The following is a 26,969-nucleotide window of genomic DNA, read 5'->3' as shown; positions in this document are numbered from 1 at the left end:
GCGGTGGGCGTGTCTTGAGCTTGGGGAGTCAACGCGAGCAGCCCGACCAACAACCAACCACATAAATGTCCCGCCCCGGACATACAAAGCAAAGCATTCATGCTACATCCATGCTGGCTAAATATACTGTCTATGCTTGCTAGCTGTCCATTCAAACGAAATACACTGGATATAAACTCCCCAAACAAGCGAAAACCTACCAGTTTCCCCCACTGTCTCTGCCACCTCCCCCCATGCCTGGCTCCTCCGGTTTGTATCCCTGTATGTTCCCTACCGCCACGATCATTTTCTCCTCCTTTTGTTGACATATGGGAAATAACTGCGGTCTGGCTCTCCCAACATACACCCGGTTTGATTGGCTGGGAGGGATTTGATTGGCTGACGCCTCCATCGAGGCGGCAAAAGTAGAACATTGCTCTACTTTTGCAGCGAGCACCTCGAGAGAAGCTACGCTTTGCTCCCACAATGCAGTTCGGCGAATTGTGACGTCACCCTATTCAAAGTGAATGGGCAGAAGCGTTGAAGCGGCAACGCACGCCGCCGTGTGTAGGGGCCGTTAGACTAAATCTTGTTAACATAGACCAAAGAGTCGAACAGTGAAATGTTGGTGATTTTAAACTTCATTAGAAAATGTGCACAGTAATTTAAAAAATATGTTTGGCATAATTTCAGCGCAATGAGACATTTTTATAATGGCAAGATATTTCTCTGCAAGCAAATCAATTGTAGAATTTGTATTTGTTGCAAAATATACACTCTTTTCGCACTGAAGCTCAAAGAGCGGGACTTAACAGAGAGAATGTGAATGGCAAATAAATATACCAAGAACAGACCAAATGTTAGCTTACCTAAAATATTCTTTGTGATTATAATTATTTTACTTTAGGTATATAAATAATGTTCTTTCTGAGAACTGTCTTCAAAGAATCTGGTCAAAAAGAGCTACAGCATGTGTGCTGGACTAACGGCCCGTCCACACCATGGTCCACACACAGGCATGAAAAAAATCTTTCAAAGCTTCGCCCATTCACTTGAATGGGGTGACGTAGAAGATTTTTAATCTTCGCCGAACTGCATTGTGGGGAGCGGAGCATGGCTTTGCAAGCATCGTGAGCATCAAAAGTTGAGCAATGTTCAACTTTTGATGCTCCCGATGCTTTCGAAGCTGGCATCAGCCAATCAAATCCCGTTTATGCAAATCCCGCCAGTACAAGCGCTAGCCAATCAAACCGCGTGCACGCTGGGAGAGCCAGACCGCAGTTCATTTCCTCATATTCCAAACGAGAAATTACGGTAGCAAATCACCCGGTTCTTTACGACCAGAACTATTTACCGGGATACAAACCGGAGGAACCAGGCATGGAGGGAGGTGGCAGAGACAGTGGGTGAAACTGGTAGGTTTTCGCCTGTTTGGGGAGTTTATATCCAGTTTACTTCGTTTTAACATTGCTATTGCTTTGTATGTCGGGGGCGGGAGATTCATGTGATTGGTTGTTGGTCGCCTTGGCGTGTGAAATCGCCAAGATTTTTTTCATGTAAATGTATACAACTGCGTTTACATAAAGCAGACTGATGCAGGAAAAGACTAAGCGCTCCACTTTTTTTATTTCGGGGTATGTAGATATTAACCCTGCTTATCAAAGCTTGTGGAATTTCACACACAGTGTAGGAGTGCTGATGAGAAGTTACTGTTACATTTTAACATGTAGTTTATACATTCAGGGACGATTAGAAATACCTGTTGTGGATACATTGACAGCAGCACCACTGGGTCTCCCTCTCCTCATACTGATTCAGTCATGGCAACAGACACACAAAAAGGTCCCAGAGGCATGTAGGAGGAGACGTCCAGAGGAATGTGTGGCGGCTGCTGCTGGTTGTCATGAAAGTGTAGAGCAGGGTTGGGTAACATCCTCCGAGGGCCGTACAAATGATTGACCTCTGCTTAAAAAAACTAAAATCACAGCCCATTCATTTCGCCTTTCTTTCATTCTGTGCAAAGAAAAAGCAACCTCTTAATCCAGATATCTTACCATGACTCGCACATGCATGCATGCACAGTTGTGGCATGACCACCAAAACAGAAAGATATGGACACAAGATGTGTGCAAATGTATTTAGTTTCCTATCCATGTGGACATGATTTAAGAGGGGGGTGGACCTCACCTCCTGTAGGGGGGTCCGGGGGGGGGCATGCTCCACTGAGAAGATTTATTTTTAAATGTTGAAGTGAAAAGCATCAATCTGGTGCACTTTGAGAGCAACATTAGGAGATCTATGGATACATCTCCCATATGAAACAGAACTGTAAACAGATTTCTTTTTCTTTATGGATATTTTACAAATCACTCCCCTTTCAAACTGCATTCTTGTTTATTAATAACAACTTTGTTTTACTGTCATATAGTATTTTATACCTGTTTACTTTATTCTCTTGTTTTTTTATAACTATAATGATCATATAAAGATGTGCCTTTACCTCACTGGTTGTAGAAAAAGCTTCTTATATTCGTTAGCATAGCTAGCTAACCAGATGCTAATAACAACAAAGTTATTGACTGTCTGAGCAGTATGACAGATGAACAGATCGCCACTGGGCTTTCAACTAAAGACACAGCCACGCAGAAACTGCGGCATGTGTACGGCTCCTTATGGGTACTGACATTTTTGGAAGTGCCGGAGCGGCGTTCTGGTGCTCTCCGTGACACCCCTGTCAGAGGATACCACGTGATGACACGTTCAGCTCGTGTTGTGTTCAAGGACCCTGATCTTGGCCAGGAAAAACAGGTACTCGCTTGTTTAATTTTTTTGCGGTCTAGATTTCTTAAATGTTTGTTCTTTTTTGTGTGAGTTTATAAATTACCTCAAGGGCCGTACCAAATGGTCTCGCGGGCCGTATGGCCGGAGGTTCCCCACCCCTGGTGTATAGGGTCTCTCACACTAAGGCTGCGGTGCCGTATCACAGAATGACAGTACCCGTTCACACCTGGGTTCAACCTTTAGACAAGCTTTCTACGGAAGCCCTGAGAAAAATAAACCGTGTCATCCATTTATTAGCTCTGATCTAAATTGTCTTTGTGTGTTTATGGATGAATACTGGGGGGAAAAGTTGACACAATTATATTTCTAAGCTTCTGTAATTATATTTTTTTCATCTGTGAAAACAGTTGCCAAATAATGAACATGAAGTTTGTTATTGTAATAATACTCATGTTGGCCTACACCATGTTTTCAACAACACTAAAAGCACTTGGATGTTAGGATTTTCTTTTAGGTGAGTTTCAGTTTCTACATATATCTATTATTTTTACCTTACTGTTTTGTATCTCTTATGTGCTATAAACGCATTTTAATTGGTGAAAATGTGCAGCTTGAATCCTAAAAACAACATGAGGCAGTGGTACATTTGAGCAATAAGTGATGCAAAAACAATTGTTTTTCCCCACCTCTTTTTTTCATTTTGTAAGGACTTCAAACGTGTAAAATGATTTAAAGTTTTAAGCCATAATTATAGAAGAGTAACATTTCGATCCGATTTATTAAACAGATAACAGGTATGTTGTTCTTCTCTCTTGCCTTTTGTGGCTTTCGTACTTCTCTGACAGATATGTTCACATCTCCATCTGGAGGATTAAGCTATGAGATTCATTATTTTGAATACGTATGATTATTTCCAAAAGTTGATGACCTTAGTTGACCTTGTAGTTTCCAGATTGAGCCTGTAGCCTGGGCCTCTCGTCGGGTCAGTTGTTTGGGCCTCCTGCAGACAGCAGAACCTGTTCACCTGTAGGGTATTGTCCTGAGATAATCCCCCTCCCACTGGAGGTTGTCTCAACATTGACCCGGCTCCTGATCAAGCAGTAGCTGTGGAGTCGCAGGGGGCCAGGGGCCAGCTCAATAAACCCACTGTACCCCATGACCTTGGTGAGGGTTCTGCACAAGTGTGTAGGAAGCATTTCTCCAAGAGCTGTAAACCATGACAAATCTGATCATTTACCATAATCTTCCTTTTGATGCCCACACGTTGTCTTTATGTCATTACATATTGTGCCTTGGTATGGTTTTTGTTTTATTATTTTTGTCTATTATCTATTTTATGTCCCTACCTCTGTTTTTTTGTACTGCCCTCAATAATACATTTATAATATAATAATCAAGCATAAATAAATAAAGATAAATTAAAGCGTATATAAATATAATAAAATAATAAATTAAATAAAAACAATACATCTGATCAAAACATTTTATTTACTGAGAAAAATAAATAAAGCTTCACCATAGGTTGGCTGCATGCTCGGTAAAAGATAGTTCCAATGTAGCCCTAACCCAATCTTCTTAACCATAATGTTAGTCTAGGTCATATTTCTCACTTAATACATCAATCTTGTAATACAATTAGAAATATAACATTACACTTCAAGAAAATCACACTTAAATCAAACTTGAAACTCACAAAAACTTTATAGACGTCTTACAATAATAACAATTGTGCAATATCTCTAATAGAAACAATTTACACAGAAGACTATTTAATTCAAGAGACATGTCCTTGAATCCCTGTCGCCTCTTTATTCACTCCTTTATGATGAGATCTTCCTGGAGCAAAATCACAATGAAGAACTGATCCAGCAGTTTCACTCCCCATTCTGGAGTCCGTCTCCCTTAGGAAGCAATAAGTCATGTTGATGTTGTGCCTTTTTTATGCCATAAAGAAGAGTAGTGATTTAAGGAATTGTATTTGCCAACACAAGCTGGTACATGTTTGCTCTATTCAAGTACAATGCCAGTCTGCACTGCAGTTTCCTGTTGACTGTAATCCATTTCCTGTCTCCCTCTAGTCCTGGCTGTTGCCGTTGGCCAGGAGCCCGACTACAGCCACGGCTGTGCCCATGGCAGCTGTTACCCGGCAACAGGAGACTTGCTGGTTGGACGAGAGAAGAGCCTGAAGGCCTCGTCGACATGTGGGATGAGGAGAAAGGAGCCTTACTGCATTGTCAGCCATTTGCAGGTCAGTGTGTTTGTGTTTTGTACTGAGCTTTGTGTCTGCACCTCTTGGCCCATTCTCTACATTCTGTCTGTAGTTTTGTGTTTCTCATTGACCCCTGAAGTCCTTCACCTTTGACCTTGTAAACTTTTGTTGTGCTGCCACAGGATGAGAAGAAGTGTTTCGACTGTGACTCCAGGCGGCCATATGACCCAGTGTACAACACCATCAATCACCGCATGGAGAACGTCATCACCACCTTTAAACCTCACCGCAAGAAGTCCTGGTGGCAGTCCGAGAATGGTGAGGAGACTCTATTCTCACTTTTTTTATGAATTGACATAAATCTTCAGACAGTCCTCTTTAAAAAAGAAATGGCCGCATAGGTGGTCTCTGCAAGCAACTCATCTTGACCCATATTTACCTTTTTGTTAGGGGGTAACCTCTAGTGGCCATAGTCATGATACGAGAGAAAAAGAAAGTCAATCTACTGTACCTTCTCATGAGATGCGATTTACTCTTTGTTCACCGCGAGGATGGGAGCAGAGCCTTGTGGTGAAAGTGAAGTTTCCTTTTTTTGGTTACCTCCCTTGCGAGCTTCTGCCGCTTAGCACAGCTTGGCACAGCTTGGCACAGCTTAGCACAGCTTGGCACAGCTTGGCACAGCTTAGCACAGTTGTCATCTGGTTGTGGTACAAAAGGACATCCACAATCAACGTCAAAGTTGACATATTTTGAACTTTGAGCGCAATGCTCAGCGACAATATCAAGCTTGGCGACATTTAGGAGCGGTTGCACTTCTGCATTTCTATAGAACCAGAACGGCAAGTCAATACAGAGCTGTTTTACCACTTGTCATGTGAAAGCAGCTTTAGGCGATCTGGAAAGATGCCCATTGTTTGTGTCACGCAGGAAACGCAAAACTCAACTTTTAATTACGTAATTTATTTCACTTACCAAATATGTGAAACATACGTAACTCACATACGTAAACTTACCCTGCCAAAGTATGTTTATGTGACTAAATGAATATGGCCTCTACTTGAAGGTTAAGCTTTGAAGTTAAAGCTATATATATTGAGGCAAGATAGAGGGGAGAAGTAAATGGATATAAAAAGACAAGTCGGTGTATATAGAAGCAGAAATATTCCAATTGGAAAGCAGCAAAGGTTCCTTTAAATGTATTTAAACCACACGAGCAGTAAGAAACTGGTAGCTATAGAGAATTGAAAAGCACAAACACACTCTGAGCAGCTTCAGATGGGCTTAATAACAGAGTAGGTCCGGCTCTGGCTCCTAAACGGAAAGAGAGAACGGGGAAAGAGAAAGGAAAAAGCTCTGATGGCAACAAACAGGGAACATCGGGGAAGTATGTAAGACTGAAGTGACAGACGGAAGGGGGACTGATGTATTTCCTCTAACAATGTCAAAGCTGTGTGCAGAGGTGGACACACGGCTCATTGGTATCTGTTTGTGAGCCATGTTGCTGTGATGGAGTGCTGATGAGCAGCAGCGCAGGCCCAGAATAGAACAGAGAAACAGAAGAAGAAGGGGGACAGGAAGGATCAGGCTATTTTTACCCCTGGTTGCTGCAGCTTTCCATGGCATCTTTAAGGGCATTTCCATGGTGACCGTGGCACAGTGTGCCTGATTGATATGAGTACAGAGGTTTTATTGTGAGTGATGTTTTACAATTTATTATGTATTACTTTCCCAACCAACCTCTATATCAGCAAGATGTACTTTTTAAACGGGCCATATTGTGCTTTCCCTTCCCTGTGGTGTGTTCTATAGGTTTCTGTGCATGTACATGGTCTGCCAAGGCTAACATCCCTGTGTTCCCTGCTGAGGGACTTTCTCTCCCACACACTCTGCCATAGTGACATAACTCTGTAACATTCACACTTATTTTAGCTAGCACTCCAACACATTGTACGTGATAGGCTAAAGGACAGGACATCGCTGTTGATCAATCACAACAGAGCCAGCCAGCAAACCAATCAGAGCAGACTGGGCTCTGGTTTCAGACAGAGGGTGAAAAGAGGTGCTGCAGCACAGACAGTATGAGAAACATGAAGAGCTTTCTGAACATTAAAGGATGGAAACATGTCACAGTAGAGACACTGAATACTAATATGAAAATGAGCATATTAATATATATATAAATATAGAAACAAACTGCACTCTTTTTCTGTGGGCAACTGTACGCTCTTGGCTAGAAAAAGACCAGCACTAACTCCACCGTATGTCACACTTGTTGTGTTGACACAAGATTAATAATCTTTCCAGTGAGAAAAGATGTACTCTGATTGGTAGATAAACCACATGTTTTAAATATAAGTGTCAGAGACTTGGTCCCAAAATATTACTTAGGTAAAAGTTCAGCACTTTTATTACCAACATTTACTAAAAATAATCAAAGAACAAATATGAATTATGCAGAATTGCAAGTTTTGGAACAATTTCCTGTCAGCATGACTATATTCACCTTTTCATCCACTGCAAGATCATTCTTATATCTTTATTTTACAATGCATATGCTGTGTATAATCCCTTTATTGTATTAACGGTGAGTGCAGCAGCCCAGGTTCCTCTAAAGCGGCGATATGTTATTGGTTCCTACTAGGGCTGTCAAACGATTACAATTTTTAATCAGATTAATCACAGTTTAAAAATTAATTAATCATGATTAATCACCATTCGAACTATGTCCAAAATATGCCATTTCTTTATGTATATTGTTGTGGGAATGGAAAGATAAATGAAAGAAGGCGGATATATCCATTTAACATGTTTATTGTAAAAAAAATGCTGTGTCAAAATGAAAGAGAGCACCTATCAATTATCAAACCGTGGGGTCTTAATTAATTACGTGTTGATTTCTATCAACAGGGGAGTAATTCAGGAAAGTCGACAGGGGGGGGGCTAGTCGAGTACTTCGTGACCACATAGTAGGCTTGTTTGAGACACGAAAGTAGACGAGAGTAGCCGATCGCGGCCGGGGGAGGTGTCAAAAAGCTCGTCTTAAGTCGGACAGCTCGGACTCGGAGTCGGCTTGACTGGCTGGGTTTGCAATGGCGGAAATTCCATTTTACCCACTGTAGAGGTGATCTCCATTGCTTTATGTAGGTTTGTTAATTCAGTCATGATGATGAACCACACCAGTGACTGGGTTCCATAATTAGAAATGCTCCTCCCTCTTAATGTTTGCAAAACTGATAGGTGACAGGCTACAAAGGATCAGTCCCTTCAGATCCGCACACATGAAGCTTCATGAGCATGAATTGAACAGACCTGCTGCTGTGTTAATTCTTTAGCTGCCACTTTAAGCTTTATGATGTGTACAACATGGATGTCATTTGATTTAATCTTGCCATTTTAAATGATGTATTCAATAAATAAGGTTAAACCAAATCATTACATTACAATAGATTTTATTTTAATGATTTGGTTTAACTTAAAGAGAAACGTTATTGTTATTGCACATATTACAGGTACTGAGACAACGAAATGCAGTTTAGCTTCTAACCAGGTGCAACAAGCAGCGAAGTGGAAAGTAATGTACACAATCTACAGAATAACATATAGAATGAATTGAATGATGAATAAACAGTGTGTATGAATACACTAGATATCAGCCTGTGAGCAGTATGAACAGTGTGTATGAATACACTAGATATCAGCCTGTGAGCAGTATGAACAGTGTGTATGAATACACTAGATATCAGCCTGTGAGCAGTATGAACAGTGTGTATGAATATGCTAAGATATATAAAGTATGAAAACGGTAAGCAGTATAGTATAAAATATATAGATATTAATTTCATGATGATAAACATTGTGGAACAATGATGAAAAATGGGAATGGATGTGGCGACATAAAACTGACACAAAACAACAACAAACTTTTGCCAGCCAATTGGAGAGTTTCATCAGCAGCACGTGGTAAAACCCACCAATGAGCGCTCAGCTCGAGATACCAGCGAGCCGTTTCCCATCAAGCATTTCGCTTCCGCAGCTCGTGGAAAGCAACTGCGCCAACTCGCCTCGCCTCGCTCTCAAGGCTGCGGGCGTCTTTGTCCCGCGAGATTTCAAAGTCTCATGTGGGCGAGCCTCCAGAGCAAGTCGGACAAAATGACTAACCATCATGCAACGCACTAGCAAGACGTTGATCGCAACTGCGCAGGTCTGCGCAGGTCTTGCTTGTCTCAAACAAGCCTATTGTGAACGTTGTGATCAGCTGTTTTAGCGCAGTTCTCCAGTGAAGGGGGGAGTCTCCCTCCGCAGCCGGTTGGCGTAGTTTTGGCACAGTTCCGTTGTACAGACCGACGTTAACAGCAGCCCTGTCTGTGCACACGGAGACCGACTCTGTCGTCCGGTGATCTAACCGCCTTCTGGAAAAGCTTCACAAGTACGTCGGTACGCAAATGGCTTTGAGACACAAGTGACGGTACGCATTTCAGATTACGCACATAACCTGCGTACAGTTATGTGCACCCCTGGGCCCCGTCTCAGGTCGGTTAAATTAAATCCTTGCTTCCCTCACTTGCCTCGTTTCCCTGCGACTAGTCCCTCCCACCAGGGAAGCGTGGAGGGACGCAAGGAAACCACGAGAAGCAGGGAAATGAGTTTTAAGAGCAATGGGACGTCCTTTCCTCCGGAGCGTCACGTGAAGCGACGTCCGTTTGTGATGACGCCGCACAGCTGATCGTCTGACAGCAGCTCTGTCCCCGTTATTTCCACACACACCCCCGCCTCTGTTAGTGCACATTTACTGACACAAACATTTGTATCATCTGTTGCAGACCCCAATAAATAAAATAAAATAAGAACTCATTCTGAAAAAAGATAAACGCCATTCTTAAAATGTATAAACGAACAATAGTTTGATTAATATTGATTAGAGTGCACAATAGAAATAAAATAATTGAGAGAAGAAAAAGAGATATATTGTTATCTATCAAAACCCAGTTAGATTAATATTCATTGGATTGCACACTTTGTTTGTTTGTGTGGATATGTAGCACATTCACATTTTAATAGCACTTAATGATTGACTGAATGGGAATGACAATAAATGAAAATGTAAAACGAAAAAAGCGATCATGAAAATGTTTCCAACAAATGAATAAAATGATTTTTGACCACTTTGTTGTTCAGATATATCACATATTTGTAACTAAATGAAACATGAATTGAAACAAAACACGGTATAAACTGAGGAGTGACTCTCAAGAGGTTCATGTGTTTTCTGCACTCCGCTGGGAAACTGCTCTCATGTCAAGAAGCATGAGATCAGTGCATGCACTGCATCGTCCAATCAGTGAGCGATACACAGTAAGGGGGCGGGGCGACCGGGCGAGTATCTGAGGATTTCATCGGAGGATGGTCTGGTGGTTCCTTGGTTATCGCTCCTCCATTATCGCTCCTCGATCCTCGATCCTCCGGCAGAAATAAGAGCCATGGGACGGTACTCAAGATGGCGCAGGCAAATCAACTTCCGGTGAGACCGAGGAGCGAGGAAATGAAAATAGTCGACCTGAGACAGCGGCTGCAGTCGAATAGTCCAAAGATCAGCTCCTAAGTTCTAACCCTATCGTCTATTCCTTGACCTCTGAGTGAAACGTCACGGGGTTAAGGGATAGTGGACAGGAGAATTCAAAAGGACTTAGGAGAAGAGACTGCGGCACTTTAGAGAATCCGAATGCACTTTCACTATCCCACGTGTTTATGATGCGCCAGCGGACGTCATTGTGTGCGTCTGCTGCTGTGGGGAAACTATGGAAACCACAGTTTTCTATACAGCGGACTACAACATGGATGTTTAATAAGAACGAGGGACTGCTGTAAACTCATCTGGAGACTCTGCACCGTGCTCTGATGCTGCTGCTTTGCTTTATGAACGTGGACAACAGAGAAACATATTCTTCATGACCAAAGCTGGAATTGAAATAAAAAAGGAAAGTGAAACTTCTGCTCGTCCCCCTCTCCCTCCGGTCCACATTAATACCAATGATCCCAATACGTATGATTGTATGAACTAAAGATCTTAAAATCAATATAAATGTATTTATTATAAACGTTAGTCCTTAACATCTATCACTGTGTATATCACCATTCAAACATCTTTTAAAAGTTGAACAAACCCCACACAGCTCAGTAAAGACTGTGAAATGTTGACTTTATTTGATCATTTCAGTAAAAACTAACGTTAATATTTCTCTTTTTGATTATAATACTGATGAACGTTCAAAACAAAGCACTTTGGCAACTTACCACCTATGTTTTAAAATGCTTAATAAGCACCGTAACGTTCATGATATAATTTCTCGGTCATAATCGGTTGTTTCCGTGAACGGCCGACTGTTGAGTGACTGCAAATGCTGCGGCTGCAAGGCATTGTGGGGCAGCATTTTCTCCTCTCCTTTCGGTTAGGGAGGTCCAGTGGTTCCTAAGCTAAAGGAGGTTATAAAGGAAGTTTGAAACCTCCTTTCCTATCATTCTCATCATTCTAGAGAATTCGAACGGCACTTATCATGGCTGCCACTGAGGGACTTCCGGGTCATTTCACTCCTTTAGGAAGGTTCCTAAGCTAAATGGACTATTCGACTTCAGCCAGGGCCCTGTACTACAGCAAAAGTATTCTCCGTCGGGACTTCCTGCAACAACACCACGCCGTTATCGTGATTCTGATTGGCCAGAAGACATTATCAAAGATGTTCTATGGAGAAGACGATCACTACGTGACAAAAGTTTTCAAAACCGTTTCTGGTCTTCGGTATTTCCAGACAAGTGGCAACTGAAATCAATCTTACTAACTGCTGTCTGTGCAATTCTCCGCGCGAGTTGGCAGACTTTATTTTGCTTACTTTAACATCATTTTTCATGGTGGGGCTGAGCCATTTCTTGGTATGGGTGTAGCCTACCCCAGCCATGCCCTGGCGCTGCCACTGGTGGGATGTATGGGGCGGGCCATTCTGCACATGGGTTAAATGCGTTAAATATTTTAATGCAATTAATTCAAAAAATTAATTACCGCCGTTAACGCGATAATTTTGACAGCATTAGTTCCTACACAACGCAACATAACACTGTTATTGGTACTTCAAATTCATGTCCACTTGTCACATATAGCTCTACATGCTATATGTTTTTTGTTCAAAGTAGCCTTCAGTATAGCAAGTGCTATAGCAGGGTTTACTTAGTCACTTAACAGGCTTTCCTCTCCTCTTTTTTTGGCAACTCTGGGACAGTATTCCACAATAACAACCTCCCACACATTTGAAATATTGTTGAGTGCAGCTTAAATATGAAGATGGACCATATTTATATGACACAGGATACCATCTGCATTTCTCCTTTTCTTCCACACTCTGGTTTTGGTTTTACTATCATGCCTTAGGCTGTTTGCCACACACCTCCACACTGTTATTATCTGCAAGTCATAAATGTTAAAAAGGTGATTTCCCCACTATACATGGATGTGTGAGGGCACATGCATTTTTCTAACACATGTCACTGAGTAGGCTCCAAAACATATGCATATGTTTATCACAGACCTATGTTGTGGTTTGTCTTCAGATCAGCAGATTAAAAGTTGAGTGTTAGGTTCTAAAATAAAAAATTCACGTGGTGCCGCTTTCATGTATTCGTGTGCACGAGCGGGGAAGTCCTCTTGGCTTGTGCTCTACGTGTACGTGTAATACACAACAGAGGAGAAGAGTGAAAGTGGTTCTTCAGGATATTTGTTGGAGTATAACTCAGGAAGTGTGTGGGCTTTAACATCACTCTGCAATTTGTCCTGCCAACACTGAATGAGTTTTCCTGTCAACATGCCATTCCTCAAGCCAAAATCTTGGTTGCTACTTAACTCACTCCTCCTAGCCATAACTCTCAGTTCTCCATCTATCTGAAAGGGATGATATAGATGGAACATGTGGTTTATATTGTATTAATACAATAAAGTTGCTTTCATTAACATACTATTTTGTCTAACAGGAAAGTCTGATGTCATTATCCAGCTGGATCTGGAAGCAGAGTTTCATTTCACTCACTTGATTATGACCTTTAAGGTAGGAACAAAGCGTGATTGTTAACTTTGTTTGGCTTGTATGAGTGCTGCAGGAAAGAGTCCTTAACCCGGGAATGTGTTGGCATTTTAGCAATTCCGGTTCCCTTGTCTCAAAGTCAATGGTTTTATGAAATTGTGTTTCGTAAGATGCCTGTAATAATGTTTGTGGTGAAAGTGTTTTTCTCTAAGACATTAAATATATCAGTTAATGTGAATGTCTGAATCTTTTACATGTCTTGAAAAAGGCGGCTGTTAGAAAGTGACTAAATACCACTCTATTGCCAAGTAGCTGAAAACCATGACTAACATCTCCATTTATATATATTTGTATATTCATGGCATTTTTCTTTGCAGACTTTCCGCCCGGCTGCCATGCTGATTGAACGGTCGTCAGATTTTGGTCGCACCTGGCAGATCTACCGCTACTTTTCCCATGACTGCGCCTCTGCATTCCCCGGAGTCTCCCAGGGTCCTCTGCGCAACATTAATGATGTCATCTGCGAGTCCCGCTACTCTGACATTGAGCCGTCAACTGAGGGAGAGGTGAGAGATCGACAACAGGAATATTTAATGATAGGCACAGTATTTGTCCATTGCAAAAATGTAAAGGTGTAGGTAGGCACCTTTTTTAAACTTATATAATCAGGCTAGCTGTTTCCACTCTTTATTCTAAGCTCAGCCAACCAGAAAAGCTTCATTTGTATTATACAGACAGCAAAGTGTTTTTTATTACCTCATGTAACTTACAGCAAGAGAGCAAAAGACAACACCTTTGTGTTGAGCTCATCCTTGACTTGACCTGGGGGGTATACTACGAAGCAGGATTTTCGCTTAGCCGGCTAAATTCAGGGGAAACTCCGGCTTTCCGGTCATCCGAAGCTGGTTCTCTTTTTAGCAGGCTAGATCTCCATGGTAATATATGCTAAGCAGCTAACCTGGTCGAGACCAGGTTAGGTTGCAGGCTAAGAGCTCAACTCAGTGAAAGCACCGCCTGCTGACCAATCAGAGCTCAGTGGGCGGAGTTTAAAGCGATCAAGTCATATTACAGGAGAAAGGAAGAAAAGCTGCCGTCGCAGGAAAGACGGCCGGCAAAAATCACCGACTGTGTGAACGTGAACATTAATAGAATATCACCTCCATCTTCAGAGCAATCTGACTATTATAACATTAGCGTTAAGAAAGCTTACTTACATATCGGCCACAACATAAGTAACCGTATCAGAGTACATTAAGTACAGTCCGCGGCATATCACTTCATAATGTATCATATATCTCCTTATCTGAGTCAGCTGAGCCGTATCTGGCCGTGCAACACTCACAGTGTCACATACTGTATGCAGAAGTATTATTTTAAGCAACACATAAGTTGACGAAACACTCGAGACAAATGTAATTAAAGTCAGATCGTGTTTTAGACGGGCAGTGATATCATAAACCTGTTAATGTACGCATTCAAACACTTTTTCTTTTCCCAGCTGTGTTCACCTTGCAGGTGCAGCTCTGTGGCTTTTATCCTGGATAAAGTGTTTAACTCATGGATGTTTAAAGTTTAACTTCTTCATTTTTGACTAGTATTAAAGTTCACTTTTCATTCAGGAAGTATGACGCTGCGCTGTCAGTGCGCTTCTCCATGTTTGTGATTGGTCGAATGCTCCAAATACCACCCCTTTCATGTGAACGCGCACCTAACTAGATAGGACACGGCTGGCTTGAGCGATCCACTTGATAACCCGCGTCGTAGTACAGTTTAGCGAGAGCGCGTATGTTTTGGATTAGGCCAACCGGCTAACTCAAACATATCCAGGTTAGGTTGAACCAGGTTCGTAGTATAGGCCCCAGGTCACTTAGCCACAACAACAACAACAACAACAACAACAACAAAAAGCCACATGTTCAGTTTCCAAATTAGCCCTTAAGCTTAAGACAATGTTTTTCACTGATCCTGAGTTTTTAAGCAATTGTGATCAAATAGACAACTTTTGAAGCAGAGAGGACAAAGAACCAAAGCTCCTGAATAACCCCAGCACAAATGTACACTCAGGAATACAGACCACAAAGTCTGATTCAGTATAAAGCTACACTGCTTATTCCACTATTAGTTCTAATCTAATATAGTTCATATATTTGTGTCTGTATCTGTGTGCATAATAAGTTTACATTTCTTAACCTAGGTAATCTACAGAGTGTTGGAGCCTTCCATCAGGATTGAGGATCCATACAGCCCTAGCATCCAGAGTAAGTCACACTCATATTTTCAAAAGCATATTGATAGTAAATATTATAATGAGGTGAAGAAAATCAACAAAAATGGAAAGTAAATATTACCTATACAGTTTTAGTGTGTCTATGATGGTAAATGGGCACCGGATAGCTTACCTGATAGAGCCCTTGTACCAGTGGCGGCTGGTGCATTTTTCTCAGAGAGGGGGCTCTACCAAAATGTAAGCAAACTTATACACAAACACAAAACATGTCATATTACAACACAGGGCTAGCTCAAAAGCACACAGCACTAGATACTGTCTATTATTTTAGTGCCTGTTTTTGTCAACCTCCTTATTATGCTTACAGATCCCTATCCTGTAGCCCTCATTGGACAGATGTGTTTACTTTCCTAAACATGGCTAGTCGCATAGCATCATCCATGTGGACTCTAGTTTGTTCATGCTTTTTAGTTTGTTCCGATATGTGCTTTAAGTCACTCACATCTGTCTGGATCATGCTGGGTCTGGTCCATAGACTGGGCTGGTACTGATGTTTGAAGAAGGAGGCAAGGGGAGCAAAATATAGCACTGGTGTTGCTACAGGTAGTCAGCCCAGCCTTCTTGCTAAAACAGCTCCTTGAAAAAGACACATATACTGCCTTCCTCTGTCCTTAACTCCTGCCTATGTCAGGGTTAACAGGTTCGAGCTCTTTTACTCTCAGCTTTCCCTCCAGTGTCCTCCTCTCAAAGGGCGTTTCTTTAAGTGATTAAACATCATTTTCCTTCTCCATATTCGCTATCTAGTTTTGTTTACACTCCGCCTCCGTCTAACTCTCTCTCATTCAAACGTCAATCACTCACTCTGGCGCTAGTTGTTGGCGGGGTAAACAGCTGCTTTGGGTGCAGTTTGGTGTGCCCCGAGCGGCTCCTATCTGTTGCATTGAAGAGCTGCTCCTATCACTTGCATTGAAGAGGTGCGGACTGCGCATGCACCACTTATAACGAGAGTCAATGGCCTAAGATTTCTGCGCTCCAAACAGGAAACACGTGACTTTAGACATCGTAAAACCATTTTTATCCATCTTTTATACATTTTTTTATTTTGACACACCCCTTATCGAATAGGTGTCTACCAATCAGAGTGTAAGTGGTTAAATCCCCAGATCCTACAGTTGGCATGTGGAAGTGTCATTGGGCAACTTGATGCTCAACCCCAAATTGCTCCCGTAGGTCTGTTTTTTTAAATGTATTTTACCTTTATTTAACCAGGATAGGTCTCATTGAGATTAAAAATCTCTTTTTCAAGAGAGTCCTGGCCCAAGAATGGTAACAGCACAGTTTCAGACAATTTTACAGTTACAGACAATTAAAAAACACACAATCACAACACAGTCATACACCAAGTTTAGCCAAAGCATTTACAGACACAGCGGCCTGCTTCAAGGTCAGTTAAAGTTTCTTTGAGTGTTTCTAATGAGACCAGCTCTCTGAGTTTCTGCTCAGTTTGAAGCAGGTTCCAAGCTTGGGGGCAGCGTAACTGAACGCCCTTTTCCCAAGTGTTTTTTTCAAAATACCAAACAGATCATGCATTTTAGCCATGCCTCATTTCGCTCCATTTGCTTTTTTCCAGTCCTGTTTTTGCAAGGGCTGATTCTGCTTTTGTGGCAGACTACAGCGCCACTTACACTTACAGCGTCTCCAGCGCTTTCGAGCGGTCTCTCATTCCCCTGATAGGTGGAGACAGTGGCGGCGCCAGAGATTTTCTCGAGGGGGTGCAGTGGGGTAGCTTGACGTTTCATAGAGGGTGCTCAAACATTAAGGGTTTCCCATTAATGCACCAGCGCTACAGTTGAATTTTCTACTGCAACACTCCCCACACAGTGTACCCGCGACTGTTACAATGAAGGCTCGGTAATCAGCTCACGGCATATAGGTGTAAGCAGGGGTAAAGTGGGGAGTGGACCTCACCTCCTCTAGGAGGGTCCTCACCTCCTCTAGTGGGAAGATTTTTTTTTAAATATTGAAGTTAAAAGCATCAATCTGGTGCACTTTGAGAGCCAAAATGAAGAGATCTATGGATATACAGTATCTCTCAACATACATATGAAACAGAACTGTAAACAGATTTTTTTATTTCTTTATAGATATTTTACAAAGCACTCCCCTTTTAAAACAAACCGTTTGAGACCCACTGAGATAACTAGACTAAAGTTAACTATCTAAACACTGAGAGTCCTTTACTTCACCTGAGCTGAGGTTATCTGAGACTCTCAGTCTGACAGGAGAGAGTTCTCCCTCCACCTTGTTGTTGAAAAAGATTTGGGTATGGAGGAAAAGAGAGAGAGTTGTGTTTTCTGACACTTGGTGAGTTCCCTGACACACCGGGGATACATATTCATGTATAAAAGACGTACAGAAGTGCATTTTGCATGATAGGTCCCCTTTAAGGCAGAAACACAGAAAAACATGGTGTAGGAGCCATTTTATGGGTGTTGTTGGTGTGTCAGTTTATTTAAGTTATATGTATAGTGCAATATTATTTATGAACACTGGGTGGCGGGGTTTAGCTGCACCGGGTGTATATAAAGAGGTCATAGGTGACAGGAGAGGAAGGGACACAGAAGGAAGAGAGCATACCGATTCCACCAGCCCGGCAGATGCTCATCACAACAACTAGAACTGTACAATTAACCCTGGTATGTAAAGCTGAATAAAACCTCGTTATAAACTTCAACAAAGGACCGGAAACTCATCGGTTTGTGTCTGCGTCTGGATCACTCTTCAGCCCTTCTGTGAAAGTAACGGCAAAGATATATAGGACATAGGAAAGGAAATTTCCATTACACATGGTATAATATACATACATACCACGTGAAGGAACATACATACAGCTCACTTACAAAACAAAAAACAAAACATCATAAGACAAAAGTGTTCAGGATTAACCTTTCACTAGGACACTAATGAAATAAAAACCTCCACTACATAAAGACCTATCCTGTTCCTCTCTGGGAGCTAAAGTCACATTTGTCCCCATAAATCAACCTCCAGTTGACACAATTAGCTCTTGTTATCCAGCTGTGACGGACTGTAGCAGCCCCTCGTCTCGCTCTGGGGTGTGAAACATGGCCCTGCTGTGTGGAAGACAGGCAGAGATGTGAAAAGCAGCTGTTCCTCTCCCACACAGCCTCACTGTCCTGGCCCTCATGTTTAGTCTGCCAGGACATGAGAGCTTGTTCCCAGAAACACGAGCTCTGTTGCCAACGCATCAGCATAGGTCCTCTTGTTCTGCGGTTAGATATCTCACTGCAACCGGCCCACATGGAGACCGCTGACCTCCTCACCACTGAGCAATCTATATGTACTGTTAATGATGCCAAAGTCAACCCTAATGGGTGCATTATGTCTTTGTTTGCTCATCACTACAGTGAGAGGTGGAGGTTTTTGCCCTGAGTTTCAGTTTACAACTTAATAGCACACTCAATTATTTATCGTCGAAAATCATTTTTTATTACTGCATTATAGCGACAGTTTAAACAATTGGTTAGAGTTGTAAATTGAATCCAAACAACACCAAATCAGACAAAATGACCTAGTTATTTTTATACAACGTAACAACTGGGTCATTTGAATGCAGCAATTCGATTATGTTTAAGAATCAAAGTAACTTGGTTATGTTCAGTAATTGATTATGGATAGACTTAAGATATGTACTTGTTACTTCGTTTAGTTACTCAACCCACTTCTGTGATATGTCAAACGAAAATAGGTCACTTCTGTGATACGTCAAAGGGAAATAAGATTTCCTGGAAAGGTAATTGATATGGCAGTTTCGTTAAATTGGAATATAATTTTTGGGAGCTATGATAGCTAACAAGCGTATTTTAGTTGAGGGGTAGCTGGGTCCAACTCACAGTGAGGGAGTAGTGATCAGATTGGCTTGTGCAGAGCAAAGTGCCAGGTCTTGAGTGTATGGTTTGACCATGTCATGGATGTAGGAAAGGATCCCTTCACAGCATGGTAGGACAGTACTAGGGTCTTGAATCGGATTTGGGAAGGAAGAGGAGGAATGGTGTAATGTGGAGTTTCTGCATTCTGAATAAGCTCGGAGGTCGAGTGTCCTTAAAGGTAGAACAGCCAGGAGTTGCAGTGAAGTCGGGAGATTAGAAAGCCTGGACCAAGACCTGCATTGCTTTCGGGGTCAGTAGGGCCGCAGAGGAAGTGTTTTCCGGAGGCTCAGTTAAAGTCAGATGAATCATCCTCTGTCTGACTGATTCAAACTGTGAAGAAGTCATTTGCTACATTATTTCTACAATAACTTACCAACTTATTCCAAACAATGGCCTCCTAATTTCCTAAACTTGGTATTTTAAATGAATACCAGTAATAGTTGTCTGTACATCCATGGGTTCTGCTATTGGCTGATGGAAACAGACAGTGTCTTAGTGCAGTGGAGCTGAAGGGATTAGCTCGGTCAGAGAGGGATTCTATTACTGCGGATAATGTCAGCAGGGTAATGTAACAGAATGTACACACATAAAGCCTTCCATCAAATAAAACTGCTGCTTCAACTCCAGCAGGATTTAAATGTAACAGGCAACACAGTAAATAATAAGGAAATGCTATGTTAAAGGTTATTTGTGTTTGTATGAAGACTAAACGCAGGGTGAAGCTGCTCTGATGCTGAATTAGAAATGTTCATAAATAATCTTAGAATTATAATGATCATGTTAATTATGCATAATATGTATGCATGTCATCCCCTCAAATCTATCTATAATTAAAGCACAATACACAAAGAAACAAAAAAGATATACCACATCATTATTTGCCTCATTTACAAATGTAAGCATTTTGTTTTTTTATTCTACAATATTTCCCCTTTTTTTCCTTAATAGTTGACCTCCAGTAAGTTAGAGTTACTGCTGTGTGTGTGTGTGTGTGTGTGTGTGTGTGTGTGTGTGTGTGTGGTGTGTGTGTGTGTGTGTGTGTGTGTGTGTGTGTGTGTGTGTGTGTGTGTGTGTGTGTGTGTGTGTGTGTGTGTGTGTGTGTGTGTGTGTGTGTGTGTGTGTGTGTGTGTGTGTGTGTGTGTGTGTGTGTGTGTGTGTGTGTGTGTGTGTGTGTGTGTGTGTGTGTGTGTGTGTGTGTGTGTGTGTGTGTGTGTGTGTGTGTGTGTGTGTGTGTGTGTGTGTGTGTGTGTGTGTGTGTGTGTGTGTGTGTGTGTGTGTGTGTGTGATCCTGGTGAACAGCCGGACTGTAGCAGCGGATGATGTACCGGCAGATTGACAGGGTGGAAAGACAAGTCTCTCTGGAGGGGAGTTATCTTTCAAATAATCAAATCCATAAGATTTATTATAATCAAACAAATGTACCAATATCCATTCCCGCCAGAGGCCTCCCCCTTTTGCTGCTGGCACTGGAGCCTTAAGACCTCCCTCTCGATGTGCACCTTGTTGCAGCCACGCAGCACACCTTGGCAACAGGGAACACATACAGCTGTAACACTAGCTACTATGGTTACAGTTCCTTGCAATGGCAAAGGTACACACAAAGATGTCCGCCACTCTGATCATCCTGCTAAGTTAATTTAAATGGTTATGATCCGTTGCATTTTAATTCAACAGTCTGAACTATTGCAATGCTGCCTGTGAATGGCAAATGATTTACTCATTACACAATCTTTGTCTGTTGATCAACACCTATTGTTACATTTCCCATCATGCTTTGTAATGTGTTCACATCGGCGTGATGCTTCAGGTGTGCAATATCCACTGTGTTTGCTCCATTGATCTACGGCAGGGGTGTCAAACTCAAGGCCCGGGGGCCAAATCCGGCCCGCGACTTCATTTCATGTGGCCCGCAAGAGCTCTGAAAGAATGTAATATGTTTATTATACGGTTACATGCCGGTTTACAGATGCACGATGTCCATGAACTACATGTCCCATAATGCATCTTAAATTTGACCTTTTTTTTTTTAATGTCACTTTTTTTTCAGAATTTGGCTCTTCTTTTAAAATCATTTTGTGACATTCTCACTGAAGAGACTTGCACTTATTTGCCCTAGACTTCTGCTTTCAGACGTAGTTATTTATGAAGTTTTTACCCTATCCGATAATAATCCAATGCAGAGGCAATAAAGTAATTACGTTATGTTATATATATTAAATATTTATATATGTATGTTTATATAGTCTTAAAGTTACAACCGGCCCTTTGAGTGCAACCATAATGCTGATGTGGCCCGCGATGAAATTGCGTTTGACACCCCTGATCTACGGTTTACTAATCAGATGTCCATCCGTCTTTAAACTGCTCTTGTTTTTTCCCCATACAATGTTATCTTAAGGTGCCTCAACATTCTCAGGACTAACTAATCCTCAAAACATCCCATAATGCTCTGCCACACACTAAGTTCTGCCATGCTCCACTGGCCTTCACTTCCTATTGCTGCTGAAAAAGCCCTTGGTAAAAAGCACAAATGTGTGTATTTGTATTGTTAACTCGTTTTTGATGTCATCCTATACTTAACCAGCTTATAGCACACCATCCAACATAACACAGCCTAACTAAACTTAGTGTCCACATGCATCAAATACATGTCCCTCCCTTCTGCTCCTCCCCCTCTCTTATTCTCTCCCTGTCCTCTCCCCAACAGGCCAGCTAAAGATCACTAACTTGAGAGTGAACTTCACCAAGCTTCACACACTGGGAGACAACTTGCTAGACCCCAGAGCTGAAATCAAAGAAAAGTATTACTATGCCATGTACGAGCTTGTGGTACGTGGAAACTGCTTCTGCTACGGCCACGCCTCCGAGTGCGCCCGCATCGAAGGCATCAAGGCCGATATAGAAGGAATGGTGAGGCCTCATTTACAGTCAGACTTATAATTAATGTGTACTTTAACTCTAGTTTCAAGCGTTTGATCCATCATCTCATGTAGATGACTTCCCCCCCCCACACACTTTTTCCTTTAAGGTTCACGGCAGGTGTGTGTGCAACCATAACACTAGGGGTTTGAACTGTGAAGAGTGTGATGATTTCTGCAATGACCTGCCCTGGAGACCAGCCGAGGGACGCAACACCAACGCCTGCAAGAGTGAGTCCAGAGGAGGAAGGGGACACATCGTGCACCAAAAACACATAGCCATTAAGCATTGATGACAACAAAGATCAGGCTAATATCACTAGAGTTAGCCATTCTTATTTGTTTGACAGAAATATAATTGCCAACGTATTTAATAATTCATTCATTGTTCTTAGTATTTGTTCATAGAAAATGTCACATAATGCTGTTTTTAATCTCTTAAATATGCAGATTTTCCTACTTTTTCTGTTTTTATATCATTTAAAGTATTAAAGTAAACACTTCCGTTTTTTTACTGACAAAACAAAACGTTTAAGACATTATTTTGGATTGGAAAAACTGGGATTTACATTTTTCAATATTTTGTTATTATATTTAAAAAATATATTAAATATATAAAAAATGTAATCTGTTTGATTCTGATCTATTATTGATGGATAATAAAAAATAAAACAATAATAATATGATGTTGACATTGACTCATTAGTTTGAAATCTTTCTTTATTTCTAGAGTGTAACTGTAACGGCCACTCCAGCACGTGCCACTTCGACATGGCCATGTATCAGGCCACGGGAAATGTGAGCGGAGGAGTGTGTGACGACTGTCTGCACAACACCATGGGACGCAACTGTGAGATGTGCAAACCCTTCTACTACCAAGACGCTTTCAAAGATATCAGGGACCCACACGTCTGTGTTGGTGAGTGTGTTTATGCACTTTGTTTTTGCATAGTTTAAACAGCATTTGGTGGTAATTATTGCTCAGTGCGTCCCAAATATATATACTACAGTTAATTCACAGAAGAGGATGGTAACCAATAGTACACTACACATATTGAGTATCTAGCGCATAATATGACGTTTTGGGTAAAGCAATACCTGCAACAGAGAAGTGAACTGGGACAAAGTCAGATATAGTAACACTTTGAAATGGACTATACTGATGGAAGCGTATTGAGCCCAACCCACCTTGACACTAACCCAGAACATGCATAACTTACCTTTGTGTCCCACAGCCTGTGACTGCGACCCGGATGCTTCTCAGAATGGAGGGATGTGCGACAGCCACACAGAGCCCTCCCTTGGCATGGTGGGAGGTCAGTGCCGCTGCAAGGCCAATGTGGAGGGGCCGCGCTGCGACAAGTGTAAGACCGGCTACTTCGGCCTGAGCGCTAAAAACCCTCAGGGCTGCCAACGTGAGTACTGACTCTGATAGCACTGACACAAACTGACACTCACACTATCTTCTAGTTTTCTGCATATAGACATGATACTTTATTTGTTGTTATTTAAGTTGTCTTAAAAATGCAACAAATCTATCAGCCTAATATTTCCACTGTCAACAATGAACCCTTAAACACAAAAACTGGAGGCACAAATCTCACTGCATTATCTTTGACTGGAGTTCAATACTAGCAACAATTTGGGGAAATGATCTTAAAAAAAACAGATGATTTCTCTTTTGTATTGCACAAGAGGTGGGGGGCTTTATTTCTGCATATATCCCTTTCACAAAGAGGATTGGGCAGACTGGATGTGGCCTGACAGGCGAAGATCAGGGCAAGAAAAGTCCATGCCTGTGACTTAACAGTTAGACAGTTTTTAGAAAGATGAATTACACAAAACATGTATAATCTGTGTTGGTGTGGGGGCCACAGTCTTAGGTGAAATTGCACCCTTGCTTACTGGGTTTACTGGTACTTGATCTGACAATGAGAGGTGAATAGACACATATCTAAACTTTAGCTTGACAGTGGTGGCAGCCTGTGTTTGACATTATAACCCAGCTTTCAATATGCTGCACTAACTAATTGAACCCCCCCCCCCCAGCTTGCCGCTGTGACCCCAGAGGAACAGTGTCAGGTCGCTCCCAGTGTGACCCCGTCAGTGGAGACTGCTTCTGCAAGCGTCTCGTCACTGGACGCAGCTGTGACCAGTGTTTGGTGAGGAAAGAAACATTGGGTCTGATTGATAATAGGAATTCTTCAAATATTTACTGTGGGTCATTTTCTCTGTCTCTGTCTTTCTCTCCTTACAACATAACAAGCCCTGGTTCAATTTGTTTTTTTGTCTATTTATCTTTGACAAAACCAGTTGCAATCATTTTAAAATAACAATTGACATTTTCTTGAGTTCTTGAAATACTTAATCCCTCAAAATAATAATAAAAACATATGTTCAAGGTCTTGATAAAAAAAAATGTTTTTTTAGGGTAAAACAAAGAGAAATGGTTTGAACCATGTCGGTTAAGAATTGCTGTAGCTTAACATGACACAATCAAATTAAAATGTAATCTCTTTCTCTTACATTTGACTTCAAGGCCCATATTACCCTAATATTTGTTTTACCATTCACTTATAAAGTAGTGCTACTGGTCTTCTTCACTCTTCCTTTCTAAAATGTTCCTCCCACTCTCTCCCCAGAAGCCCTATATGTTAATTGTTGACAAGCTTCCTGTAATAATTCAACCTTGTCCTGAACCTACTCAGCCAGGAATAGTATAGGCAGGAATGTGAGCTCCTGCCTGGGCCCTGCGTCTAAATTTAGCCCAGGGATCCAAGGCTTCTCCGGTTGGTGTGGGTTACAGCAGGCCTAACATGGTCAGGGTCTGGACCTGGTCCTAAAGTGGATCCTGTCTTTTCATGAGCCCTGTGAAGAAGCCTCATTTTAGGAGTAATAGTGTAACGTCAAAATTGGACAGAATTTAATAGAAAAATCTTACTGAGACAAATAATATATCAGTATTATTTTCAATTAAGCTTAAAGGTAGGACATTCACTTCAGAAACACTTTTTGTTATATTCCATGGAATGCTCTTAACATCCCGATAGCAATGGATACATTAAATGCTTTGACAAGAAATACATAACAAATTTCATCTGTGGAAGCCGTAGTACTGTAAAAAGCACGACCAATCATTTTAGCCGGCCCGGCTAAAATAACTGGATGGCCTACCTGCCTGTCAGCCTTCCATCTGTGCACAAACTTATCTCGTGCCCTCATTGGTCATGTGCGTGTTCCTGTGTGTTGGAGGAGGGGCTCTGTAAGGAAGTGTGAAGGAAGGGGCAGATTTCAAATTCTAGCGCACTCTAGCTGGTTTCTCCATTCTTACCTACCCTAACTTTAATTGTGGAGCTTATGCCATTACTAATTTATCTTGTTCACTCTCCAAACAGCAACAAAAAAAACAGGCATAAGTACAAATCCATCAGTCAAAACATACTCAAGAAAAATTGTAAAATTGCTACCTTCAAAAACCCAGTCAGTCAACTCCTTTTGAAGAGAATCTCAGAATGCCAATGAAAGGAAAGGGGCAGTGATAGTATGCCCTGAAGCTATGAATGTTGCTTTATGGGATTAGAGAGCTAGATACAGTCAAACTGCAGTGGGAGTTCCCCTCTCACTCTGTAATCGCATGGAGAGTGATGCATCAAGCCAACTGTCTGTGTCTCCCTGTGTTCCTGCCTGTCAGTAACTCTGTCTGTGTCCTCCTGTCTGTAGCCTGAACACTGGGCTCTGAGCCACGACCTGAAAGGCTGCCGGGGCTGCGAGTGTGACATCGGAGGAGCCCATGACAACCAGTGAGTGACACTGTAGCTTAAGTCAGAGCTCACACATGACATCCTCAAGTCTAACCTCATTTGAAACACTTGAAACAAAACAGAGACGATATTAAGTTAACAGATTCTCTCTAGTAATCCAAATATTTTAATTTTTTTTTAAATATAGAATCTTTTTTTTTAAAAATAGAATATAGTGTTTGATATAGTCCCACTTTTTACTAGAGTGGGACTGGTGTGAATGAGGTATACCTCATTCACCAACGCAACTCCGGTTTGCGTGCCTGCTCCGCTGCGGTGTGAACAGGAAAACCCAGTGCTTTTCAAGCTCCAGCTCCGAACCGGCTCTGAAACACCGTTGGTGTGAATGAGGTATTAGACAGGAGAAATGCTGTGACCCTGCTGAAGGGGAGCCAGGGCAGAAGGCTTAACCATTCATCAGAATTTCATATGACTTGACTTGTGCCTTGCTTGACCTGAGCAAAGACTTGACTTGACTTGCTTGACTCTCACCACAGTGACTTGGGACTTGCTTGAGACTAGCACATGTATGACTTACTCCCTCTGCCTCTGAAAAGTTAACTATAATTAGACAAATATGAAGACGTTAAACTTTAAACATCCATGACTTAAAGACTTTATCCAGGATAAAAGCCACATAGAATGAATACATGAATACAGCTGGTAAAAGATAAAGTGTTTGAATGCGTACATTAACAGGTTTCTGATATCACTGCCACTAAGACACGAGTGGATCTGACTTATCAGCTGACTCAGATAAGGAAATATATGATACATTATGATGTGATATGAATGATAATGGGACCCATTGACGTCTGCACTCACAGTGCCGCGGACTGTACGTAATGTTACTTTGATCCGGTTACTTATGTTGTGGCAGATATTTAAGTAAGCTTTCTTAACGCTAATGTTATAATAGTCAGATTGCTCTGAAGATGGAGGTGATATTCTATTAAAGTTCACGTTCACACAGTCAGTTGATTTTTGCCGGCCATCTTTCCTGCAACGGCAGTTTTTCTGTATTTCCTTTCTCCTGTAATAT

General features: G+C 41.6%; 1 protein-coding gene across 1 annotated transcript in view; it reads left to right on the top strand.

Annotated features, from left to right (window-relative positions):
- Positions 1 to 26,969, top strand: part of lamb2 (laminin, beta 2 (laminin S)) — a 71,165-nt gene that overhangs the window by 26,698 nt on the left and 17,498 nt on the right. The window contains 11 exon segments of the mRNA XM_034086982.2: positions 4,839 to 5,008; positions 5,152 to 5,287; positions 12,983 to 13,056; positions 13,410 to 13,598; positions 15,227 to 15,290; positions 21,917 to 22,119; positions 22,238 to 22,358; positions 22,858 to 23,046; positions 23,363 to 23,542; positions 24,177 to 24,289; positions 25,848 to 25,927. Coding sequence (XP_033942873.1) covers positions 4,839 to 5,008; positions 5,152 to 5,287; positions 12,983 to 13,056; positions 13,410 to 13,598; positions 15,227 to 15,290; positions 21,917 to 22,119; positions 22,238 to 22,358; positions 22,858 to 23,046; positions 23,363 to 23,542; positions 24,177 to 24,289; positions 25,848 to 25,927 — 1,519 coding nt within the window.

Source organism: Pseudochaenichthys georgianus, chromosome 7 (assembly GCF_902827115.2).
Source record: "Pseudochaenichthys georgianus chromosome 7, fPseGeo1.2, whole genome shotgun sequence".
Classification (NCBI taxonomy): Eukaryota; Metazoa; Chordata; class Actinopteri; order Perciformes; family Channichthyidae; genus Pseudochaenichthys; species Pseudochaenichthys georgianus.
This window is presented reverse-complemented; position numbering and strand designations above follow the sequence as displayed.